The following is a 12256-nucleotide window of genomic DNA, read 5'->3' as shown; positions in this document are numbered from 1 at the left end:
ACTATCGAAATTCTAGATATAACGGAAAATCCTAAGTTAACGATCTAAAACATATAAACAAAAAAACAGGGAAATATCAAGGATAACTTTCAAGCTATAAATCGCTTAGGAAGTCAACCTATTAGGGTTGATTATAAAATCACTAAAATACCAATATTAAAAATAAAACGAATTAATTTACTACAATAATTAACATAAAACTATCAGTTTATAAAGAATATCGTATGATGATATAAAAGTTGGAAATTAAATAAAGCTGTTAATTTTGGATACTAATTTTAAAAAAAATAAACGAAAATAATTTCATGATCACGATTTCTTTTTCCTGCTTATTTACCAAAACAAAACCATTTAATAAAAAATTATCATTTCAATTGGTTAGTATATAATTTTTTAGTTATTTTATTAGATATTTCATACATAAGATACAACAGGGTTTACCGTTATTTTCGAGAGCATTAAATACGTAAACAACATTTTTTATATTTTGTTCTCATTCAATTCGAACATCATAGAAAAAATAATGAAAAAAATGTCATTACCCCAATTTTTACCATTCTTTCAATCAAATTCCCATTTAAAATGAGCTTAAAATATATGATTTTTTTTACACTTAGTTTATAATAATTTGTTTAATAAAAATCAGCTGAATATCTATAAAATTATTTTTAAAAAAATTTTGTGCATCATTGGTATCACATTAAAACACATAAAATATTCGTAATAAGCTATATTTTTAATAAAACGAGTATCTATAAACTTATTTTTGAATAAAAAGAAGTTCTAATTTTTTATAGAAAGGAATACTCAGATATCCCAATTTTTTACGAGGAAAATCTTGCCATATAAGATTTGAAAAATATTGAATAGGATTCTTTTAATAAAGGAGGCTAAAATTACATCTAGTAATTTTATTTTTTAAAAAGACTATCATTATGTCATGTTGGAAACACTAAAAGGAAATTTATTCATTGAAATATTAAATTAAAAATGTAAATTGCATATGCATAATTATTTGGAACTTGTGAGGGACATATTTTATTGATGAATATTTACTTTTTATAAATATTTAATGAATGATGAAAAAAGAAAATTATCTATTAAATTGAAGGAATATATAAATCCTTGCTTAGCCATGGCGTCCGTTAATTATTAAGACAATAATATTTTTAAAAATTTATATGCAAATTAAATTACTTTTTTAAAGATTATTTTGATTAATTATATACAATTCAGTGACGCATAAAATTAATTTATTAAGAAAATTTTAAAATTAATTTATTGATCATATGATTTTTATTGAATAAATTACAAGTTTAGTATCGAAAACAATGGCAAACCTATAATAAAAATAATTATAGTGGAAAATCCCATAAAACATATCTTAAAAGATATATAAAAACCCATAACAAGTTTAAAAATATTTAAAAGAGACTTAATATCTTTATCAAGTCCAGTGAAGAGATGAAATCAAAATAATCGAATAATGTTTGGCAAATTTCTTTATCGGTGATGCAATGCCTACCCCATTTAAGGACTTTCATACCAAACTTCTTGAGAGTTTGCGCAATAAGCCATTTATTTATTACAAAAAAAATCAATAAGACGACAAATAAAAAAGGGAACTTAATATAACCGAAATAAGAATATAATATTAAAATTATCGCTTGATATTTCTTTTTATTTGATTAATATGTTTATCAAGAATAATTATTTGAAACTTAAAACTCGGGTTCTACACATTTGTATCATTCCAAAAATTAAGCGAAACGATATCTAGAATTACATGGTTAACTTATCAATGTATCATTTTTGGCAATTTGCCTTTATAATTGCTTGTTTTATAATCATTTTTTATTTCTTTTTTAGAAATGGTATTGTCAAATAAATAAATCTTTATTATAAAAAATAAATTGAACAAAATGTTAAAATAAAATAAAAAAAATAACTTGTGTTTAAAATGCTAATCCATTTCTACTATTTCTTGATCCCTACAAAATAGATCTCTGCTAGGACCGAAGATCCCAACGAGGGATTCTACCTACGCCAAAGATTAGCCATAAACATAGTAAAATAAAATTATCTCAGCTTTATTTTTTCAATAACCGAAACCCCGTAATTGAACATCTTATGCATAGGATAGACTTTGGCCATTTTGCTGCCTAAATGTTAACGCTAAAAGGGAACTTGAATCTCAATCAATTAAAAATATCAAGAATTAATGACTTTATATAATTGTGATTTACTAATATAATATTTTTTTTTACTATTATTATAACTTACCTTGATATAAATTGTCAAGAGATAAAAAATAATTAAAAATTTAAATATCGGATCAGTTTCGACGAATTAAAAAAAATGAATCGTTGTAGTATTAATATTAAATCGATGCTGCTATGGATCTTTGAATAAAATATTGTATTGACTTTTTAAAACAAAAGAAAGAAAGTATGCCTGAATGAATATTTAATATTAAAAAGTATTTTATTTATCAATATAAAAAAATAAAGCCATTTGAGCGTTACTCTTGCTATAATTTTTAATGAAAAAACATAACACATCTCTTGTTTAAATTAAGGTTGCCATTTTTATTAGTATCGTCGATCAAAATTTAACTGTTATAAAAAAAAGAAATTTTTGTAAATTATATTATATTATCGTTTGCTATTTTATTTCAATAATTTCTAAATATTTATTTTAGTTGATATGTTAGTTTTTTACATTTGATATAATATTAAATTTAATTTATTTATAATTAAACAACTAGGTAGGGATATTTAGTGCCCTCCCTCTTATTATTCTTATCTGGGTAACAATATTTTGTCGCTTGCAGAAAAAATCGAATTCTTAAAGAACTGGTCGTAGACAAAATGAATGAGTAAATGGGTTTTAATGCCAATCAGTAATTTGCATAATACCATTTTTTGCATAATACCATTTGAATGCATTATTTGCGTTTGAAACGCTCAATTTTTGTTCACTATTAAAAGTTTGCGATATAATATTCGATAACTTTTTTCTTTTTTTATTGATTTTAGCGCCTGCGTGATCGTTTTTCCGATTTTTCACGTGAAACTGAACGTGTGGGCTCAGAAAAAGTGGGCACCGTTATTCGCGCATGCGACACCTTAATCCACGAATCACAAAAGTTTGAGACCTCTGCTGGGAGAGAAGGCTCCCGCCGGGAGCTGGAAGCGGAAGACGCTGCCCGTGTAGCTCTTTGGAAAGACTACATAAGCGATAAATGGGAAGATTTGCAGGAGCTGCTTGCCACTCGTGCCGATCTACTTGATGCCGCTAGAAATTTGCACAAATATCATTACGATTCTAGGGAGCTTCTGGCCCTTATTGCTGTAAATTTTTAAAATTAATTTAAACTTTTTAATTTTTTTTATATTATATTATAAATACTTAGAATATACTAGCGTTAGGTAAAATAAGAAATTATTTTATAATTACTTAACTTTGTCTAAAAAGGTATGAATATTTATATATTTTTTTATAAAGTGCGATAGGTTCTTTAATTGCTCATCATTGACTTTAATTAAGTACATTTTTTTTGTTTTAGATTGTAAAACTTTTTAAATACTTAATTTATTTTATATAAATCTATTCAAAATAGGAAAAGAAAAATTCAATGTCGGAAGAATTAGGAAGAGATGTGAGTAGCGTATCCATGTTACAACGCAAACATTTTGGGTTTGAGAAAGACTTGGAATCCCTAGATTTTCAAGTTTATTTTGTTAAATATGATAAGTTCTATTAATTATTGAATTCGATTTACTTTATTATTAAAAAATAATTCATTTTGGTAGGTTCAAAATATTTCCGACAAATGTTCCGATCTTAGGGTTAGATATGCTGGAGAAAAGGCCAAAAATATAGTGGATCGAGAAATGGAAGTAGTTTCAGCTTGGAATACCCTCAAAGCTATGGTGCAAGGTCGTAAGCTTAAACTCGATGACACAGCTCAACTTTTCAAATTTTTCAATTCGTCCAGAGATTTGGTGGCTTGGATGGCCGACGTTGAAAAGCAAATGAAGACCACTAAAAAACCTAAGTATTCCAACAGCCAAACATTATGACCTCTCACCAATTAATTATCATAGAATTCGACGTTATATTATAGCATATTTTATAGGAATTTGATTTTATTATAAATATTGAATTTCATCTGAATATTTATTAAAAATGTTAATTTTCTCGAGGGATGTATCGGGAGTGGAACTATTAATGAACGGACACCAAGCTTTGAAGGCCGAAATTGAATCGAGAGACGAAACATTTTCTTCATTTTTTGATCTTGGGCGCGATTTGATTAACCGCAAGCATTACGCCTCGTCAGAAATAAAACGCAAAATGGAAGAAGTTAATGGACTCAGGAACTCGCTTATCGAAAAATGGGAACATAGATGGGAATACCTTCAACTTAGTTAATCCCAATTATATCATATATAATATTTTTTTAAATATTAAGCATAAAATTTGAATTCTAAAAAAATGTTTTTTTGCTTAATTTTTTTCGAATTTTAATTTATAAATTATATATGAAAAAATGCCACATGTTTATATTTATATATTAGTTTTGGAAGTATATCAATTTGCGAGAGATGCAGCAATAGCCGATACCTGGCTTTTTACTCAAGAACCTTATGTTCTTAGATCAGAATTAGGGGTATATTTTTGATAAACATTTTATAATTAAATTTATACTATATGAACAAATTATATATTATAATATATATATTAATCAAACAATAGAATTCGTTAGATGAAGTGGATAAATTATTGAGGAAACACGATGCTTTTGAAAAATCATTGAATGCACAAGAAGACAGGTTTGCTGCTCTTGAGAGATTAACAACGGTTAGTATATTATTTAAGTTATATTTTTAAATTTCTATATATTATTTATATATAGCTTGAAATTCGGGAAGCTCAAAGAAAACTAGAAAAGGAAAGGCTCCTAAAATCTCAGCACGAAAAGCAAAGAGATTCTCAACTTAAGAAACAAGGAGACGTAAATCTTTTAGATACATCGGGAGAAACTGAACACACGTTAAAATTATTTTTTTATGGACCTACTCACTCATATGATTATTTTTAGGATTGGTTTAAAATTTATTTACGATAAGTTATTCTCGTCAAAATTATATAAAAATTTTCAAATTTTTTACCATAGACCTGATATATCAATTACTGACGGTGAAAAGCTTAGGGTTGTTGATATCTCTGGAGCTCATCGAGGTATATTATTTCCACATAGAAAATATATTTAGAGCTAATTTTCCAAATTTTATTTGATATTAAAATTATTCATTTTAGAAAAAATATTATCACCTTCATATTATGGTGATCAGAAACTTCTGGAAAGTCATTTGATTCGTAAGTGCGTATGGCTAAGCACTACTAAAAAATCCGCCCACAGGTATTATATTAAATGATTTGAATTAATATTAGATAAATATCATTTATCTAGTATAATACATGCGAAATAATGATGATAGCTCAACTCAATGTTTAACTAAAGGATATTTTTTTAATTAGATAAAATATATTTCAAATTAAACAAGTCACTGGATCTAGGGATTAGGATTAAATGTTAAAGAGATAGAGTTAGAAGTTGACTAAAGGTTTGAGAGATATGGGTTAGGATTAAGATATATTGAACATGGTTTTTTAATAACATTTATCATTTTTTTAATTAACTTGTCAAATCTGACAGGCCATGTGATTATAAATAAACATATAGAAATTTAAATAAATCAGAATTTCCTTGAATTATACCATATCGAAATAAATATGCACATAAATTTTTTATAATTTTAATCTCTTGATAATTTTTTATAGATCTTGGGAAAAAGTTTACGCTGTTCTCCAAAAAGGGCATTTACACTTTTATAAGGATCAAAAATATTATAGACAAGTAATCCATAACTTAATTAGGAAAAATTAATGTAATATTATTCTAGGAACCCAATATATACTATCACGATGAGAATCCTTTAAGTCTAAATGGTGCCAGTTGTGAAATCGCCAATGATTACACTAAACGCAAAAATGTATTTAGATTAAAGTAAATACACATTTTTGTCATAATATTATTGTTAAAATTTTTATAATGAAATTTAATTTTAATTTATATTTTATGATTATTTTAGGCCTTAATTTATTAAGTACTATTTTGATATTTCTTTTAATGCAATTTCACTCATAACAACAACTTAGACTTTTTATTCAAATTAAATCACAAAACCTATATAATCTTTTGTATAAATTTTTTGCAAAATCATATTATTCATAAACATCGTATATATTCTATTTCTTTTTTTTATAATCAGTAATTATCTTGAAATCATACAAATAAAATTAACCCCAAAACACTAATAATAATAAAATAATAACACGCCTTTCCATTTTAGAAAACAACCAAAGGCAAAATAATATACACTTGCGTGAATATACAACATTCAATAAAAATTTAATAAATAGCTCACAATATTCCAATATATTATTTTTTATGCTTTATTTATTTTTGCATCGTTTCATACACTTTCTTTTATCTTCAATGATAGTTGTTCTAGGGTTGCCTACATTATTTTTATAATGATCGGTCATGGCATCGCTGATACTTTTATTACGAGGGTTTATATCAATAATTATTGTTGATTATCGTAGTAGGTGTTTCGATTAATTATGGGATATCATCATGCTGCTTATCTTTTATTTACATTATTATTAACTATGGACTTTTATTTCCCCGTGGAATTTATTTGTTTTTGACTACGGTTATTTATTAATTTTTTATAAAGTTTATATTTTTCGCAATTCATTTTATCCCTTTTTTAAGCAATATATTTAAATTCTATCTTTTAATTAGTGCTAAAATAATACCTTTAATCTTGATTAATTAATGTGTACCACAAATTATCATCTTTATTTATGGATAATACCAGAAACTTGAACCCGGACCCTTTTTAAAATTGGGTTCTAGGTGTGAGAAAATTTTTTTTGAAATTCATCATTTTTATTTTCTCATTTTTCAAAATTTCAGGTTTATTATTTCAATTTTATAGGTAATAAATATCCTGTTTTAATTTATATCAATTTTATAGTGTAGATAATAATATTTTATTATAAATGATAATGTATTAATATGCTATATAATAGGAATATATTGCTTATCTTGTTTTATATCAATTTTAGAAAGTTAAATATTGCGAATTTTATAGCTTACCGGGTAGGGAAATCCTCCAACATCGCAAATTTGCCTGTTCTCGTAAATATCATTTTAAGCTAATAAAAATTTGTTCCCTACACCACTTACCCCTCTCTCCAAAAAATGTATACACTATATCACTATTGAAGATAAAATTAGTGAAGGTTAACCCTTTAAAATACGACTATAATTAAAAAATTTTATATGAAACCAAAATTATTATTATAAAAATAGTGGACCTAAAAATCTTCGGAAAACTTCACCCATGATAATGCTTATGCTTTGTAGTGTGTAATAATATTTTATCATAAATGATATTAAGGGCTATGCTATTAAATATGCATGTGTATTTATGCGGAGTATAAAGAAAGAAAGAAATTGTGTTTTTTTGAGTCAATATTTCTTTAGGTTCTCCAAGCCTGGATCCTAGACCCGAACCCTTTCTTAAATTTTATTCCTGAACCCAGACCAGGACCCTTTTTGCTGAAATGTTCACATCCCTGATTAATACCAATTTTTTTTGTGTCCTTTGTATACATCAATTTTACCGATACTTATATTTTCACTCTTAATCTTCATCACCCACATTTACATATTTTTTTAAAACAGTAATTGTAAATATCGAATACTTTAAATAGATTAACTCAACTTAATTAAATTAAACCTCAATTATCTTCCATTTGTTCAATATTAAATTATCTCTTTCTTGTTATGCATTTATGCTAATTTTTACAATGAAGTTCATATCCATAATTTACGAAATTCCACATCTTCAATTTCAGTCGAACCTTGTCCCTTAAAATCCATAATAGATTGAATCGAAATCTTGGTTATATTTCCCATTAATAATATTTTCCCGTGCTATTTCAATATTTGCATTTTGACCCTGATATATTTTCCTTTTCCGTAAGACAATATTCTTACTATCTTTAATAAATAAAGAATTATTACAGCATGTCAGTTACTTCTTATAATTTATATATATAATTCGACACTATTTTTTCCCCAATATTTATTCGGTCAATATAAAAATTTTTACTTTTTTAAAATTTATTTAGTCAAATCCTTCTATTTTTTTTCTTACAACTTTTTACAGTATATTTTCTTACTGCTGTCCTTTTTTTCCTTCAAGTTTTAATTTTATAAACAAACTTGTATTAAAGGTAATTTATTTCTTGTAATTCTTATTTCCACACCCGAACTTTGTTTATATTGGTTTATTTTCGTATATTACTATTTTTTCATTTTCCGCTTTTAAATTTTTCTTATCTGGTATTTCTTTATTTTGGACTAACAATTTTTTTTCATAATTCATATCATTCTAAATCTCCGGTGACCCCATGGTTTGTCTCGAAATTCGTGATTTTTTCATTCTTCGAATCTCAGAATATTGTTTACCACATTTCCAATTTTAACACTTCTTGTTATAAAAAGTCTCGAACCTTTATTGATATTTTTTGCAATTTGTTTCCTTCATTTATTTTTATTCTTGGACATTGACCATACTTCATACTAGCTTCTAACATTAAAATTGGTATCCTACATCCTCCGTTGAGTTTAATTCATTCACATGCTACTACTATATATTATTTTTTACGTCTATTTCTCTTTCTATTTTATTCTCGTCAATTATATTATCTCGTGATTCCAATTCCAACATAATTAATCCTATTATTTCCTTTTCACTCTCTTATATTCAGTTTTTCCGATAATCTATTGCATAATGTCCTATATTTCGACATTTAAAACATGTTATATCTTATATATTCTTCGAATCCTGTGTTATATACTTAACCTGTGAATACGCCCCTTTATTTATGGATCTATCATCCAGCATTTTTCTTGGATATTTCATATTTTACCACATTTTTCGCACTGCAATATTTTATGTGTATCTTCAGCAATTTTATACGCGGGCACATAATAATTTTCCATTCGGTATCCAACAGTTCCACATATCTTACACGGCATTAGTTGTGAATTATTTGATACAAATACGAACCTTTTATTTAACCATCTACTTATGTATTCACCACATTTAATACAAAGCGTATTTTGTACATTTATTCCCGAACTATTCATTTTATCTTCCCTCTGATAGGCATGCGCATCTTATAAATGAATTTCCCTTTGACTTATGCGATTATACCTATTATTATATCTACCATTATCCTCATAATATTTTCCTCGACTTCGCATACGATTCTTATGATGATTTTTAATAATCACTATAGTCCCTATTATATATGTGTTGATCTTTATTTAAAATATTTCTTTATTATATCTCCTATTTTTATTTTTAATATTATATCTTTGTAATTACTTTCAATAATGCTATCTCATACATTCCTCATTAATTTGATTACTCTTTCTGGATTTCCACATTTATTAATTCATTCACCCTTATTTTCATTTCTATACTCGTTATTTTCGTAATTACAATTATTTATAGATATATCATTACCATTGTTGTCACAAAATTACCCCAGTTTAACCGTTGTTTTATGGCATAGATATATCTTCTCTATTTATTTTTGCAAATTTTCATTTTTCCTTTTGAAATTTTCTCTGTGGATTTCTTTCATTGTACCTTGATATGACAATTCTTAATTTTGTAACTAAATTACAATTATTCCTCCTATTTCCTTCATTCATTTTTTGTAATTATTGTTGTAGCTGTTGAAAAAAGAAGGAATAAATTTAATATAATACATAAAATGTCAGTTATTTTCTGACAGGGGAATTAAGTTTTCCTTGGTGGAAAAAAAAAACGTGATCATCACGTGGGTTGGTGAGGAACAATGGAGCTTTCTTTAGGTGTCTTTTGGGGTGAAGAATATATGGAAGCTGGATAGTTTATGATAATTATTATTATATTTGATAACTGTTTTATATTACTTAATATATAATCTTTAGATATTTTTATGAATAAATATGACGTCTTCTTTAATTATCTTTTCCATTTGTATCTCTACTAAAGATAATACTTTTTTTCAATTTTTTATGAATCTTTGTCTTAATTTTATTCATTTTTATAAATCTCTTTATTTTATATTTTCTTCATAAACGTATATATCTATGCCTAGAGGTAATAATTATATTTGATCTCTTACACAGAATGTAAGGTGTTTTTTTTATTAAACTTCGATTTTGTTTATTTCTTTTATATATTTAATTTTTTTAGTTCCCAAGTGGTATTTTATATACTTTTTAATTTTTAGCTGATTTGCGATCAGGGTTGCCAGGTCAATATTTTTCATATTGCTGGAGAAATTTGATATTTTGCTGGTGTGATATGAAAATTGCTCTAAGAATATAAATATCGCTAAAAAAAATTTTTTTATGTGAATTGGCTTAGTTATCCTCTTACTAATTCTTATAATTACTTTATATAAATATTAAAAAAGTCGGTAACGTTTTATCATTTCAAAATATAAATAATCAATTACTTTTTCTCAGAATTATTGTTTATATTTTAAAACGTTATAATGCTAAAAAAAATTGTGCGGAAGAAAATAAAAAATTGCAGTAGTTTTGCAGGAGTGAGATGTCTGCCTTTAAACTCTAAAATTGCGGGAGTCTCCCTCTGATGGGGGAAGACCTGGCACCCCTCTCTGTGATTCTTCTCAAATTGGTATTTATATATTTTTTATTTTATTTTGCTCCTTGACTCGTGTAGTATGTTCAATACTTGCATTAACTTTATGGTATCTCAAATAGTTTTTAACGGCAACACATTTATAATTAACTTTTATAAAATTAAAAAAAGTATCATATTTATATTTTAGACTTTAATTATTAAGTACTTTTATATTTTATCTCAAACAATTCCTTTAAATTATACATTTTTTTTTTATTACTTTAATTACACTCATAACTACTTAGACACTTTTTAATATATATTTCTTTTTTCAAATTAAATCACAAAATCTACAAAAGACCTAATATATCGCGAATCTTATATTTAAATTTTTCCAATAAAGCCGAGAATTTAATTTTTCGCTTTTTTCTGTTATTTTTTTTAGCTATAAATAATATTAAAATACCCCCAAAGCATAATAATAAAAAAATATATATTATATATAATAATATAACAAAAACAAATAATTTTATCCAATAATCAAGATTTCCAAACGGAGCGGAATATCTGTTCCAAGCTCGGGACGAAGACGAGATGCATATTTGGATTAAGGAATTAAATTACGATATATCCGATTCTGGCGCTGGGTCACCTTCTGGCCTTAGGACTTCCAAAACTCTACCTACCACTGCTTCATCTAATTTACAACAAAGCTCTTCGTCAGGTACCGAAGACCCAAACACTACATTCGCTAGCACCTCTTCGAGCAGTCAATATAATGCTGCAGCCAACGCTAAAAAACGAGGATTTTTTACTCTAAAGAAAAAATGATTTTTTATGATGATTTCCTTATTATGTATATATAAATTTAGTAGATTAGTAAATAATTTATAAAAGTGTAAAATAGTTAAATTAAAATGGATAAAGTCGAATTTTTAAATATAGGAATAATCAAGCTTTAATTTATATCAGCTTCAATTAAAATTTTTATAAGGAATTTTTGCATTATTACACTTTTCTATTATTTTATACTTAGCATTTTATTAATGTTAAATAATTTTATGCCGCCTTTTTATACGATTTTTTAATTTATAATTGATATGTAAATCTATTGATTTTTATATGTATTTCACTTTTATAAATATTTTACGAAAAGTACGCTAAAGATAGTTTATTATAATTCTATCACTATAACACAAAATATACTTTTTTTAAACTTTAAACTAATATAAAGTAACTAAAAGTTTTATTAATATATTAACTTAAAAGGTTTTAAAAAAATTTTTTAAATATAAAAATAAGACAAATATGAAATTAAAACAGAAGTGCTAAGGAATCAAAAGCAATTAAATGTATTCATTTCCAGAAAAGAGCAATTATTATTAACAGAAGTTACCATTTTTATTATAATTAGAGATAATTTTTAACTTAAATTTAATTTAAAAAACCAACCCCCA

The 12256-nt window shown here is 25.6% G+C and overlaps 1 protein-coding gene across 2 annotated transcripts in view; it reads left to right on the top strand.

Annotated features, from left to right (window-relative positions):
* The window catches only part of LOC135929352 (spectrin beta chain-like), a 56257-nt gene extending 44382 nt beyond the window's left edge, over positions 1–11875 (top strand). Inside the window, exons 28-40 of one of the 2 annotated variants that reach the window (XM_065465889.1) lie at positions 2003–2068; positions 3039–3353; positions 3623–3733; positions 3816–4060; positions 4209–4432; positions 4584–4675; positions 4762–4866; positions 4922–5058; positions 5183–5247; positions 5326–5428; positions 5851–5926; positions 5973–6076; positions 11345–11875. In XM_065465889.1, the coding sequence (XP_065321961.1) occupies positions 2003–2068; positions 3039–3353; positions 3623–3733; positions 3816–4060; positions 4209–4432; positions 4584–4675; positions 4762–4866; positions 4922–5058; positions 5183–5247; positions 5326–5428; positions 5851–5926; positions 5973–6076; positions 11345–11630 (1929 nt within the window). In that variant the 3' untranslated portion in view covers positions 11631–11875. The remainder of the gene's footprint in view (positions 1–2002; positions 2069–3038; positions 3354–3622; positions 3734–3815; positions 4061–4208; positions 4433–4583; positions 4676–4761; positions 4867–4921; positions 5059–5182; positions 5248–5325; positions 5429–5850; positions 5927–5972; positions 6077–11344) is intronic. The other variant, XM_065465890.1, reaches the window with a different exon arrangement.
* Positions 11876–12256: the final 381 nt, after the last annotated feature.

Source organism: Gordionus sp. m RMFG-2023, chromosome 5, assembly GCF_954871325.1.
Source record: "Gordionus sp. m RMFG-2023 chromosome 5, tfGorSpeb1-WG-v2, whole genome shotgun sequence".
Lineage (NCBI taxonomy): Eukaryota > Metazoa > Nematomorpha > Gordioida > Chordodea > Parachordodidae > Gordionus > Gordionus sp. m RMFG-2023.
This window is presented reverse-complemented; position numbering and strand designations above follow the sequence as displayed.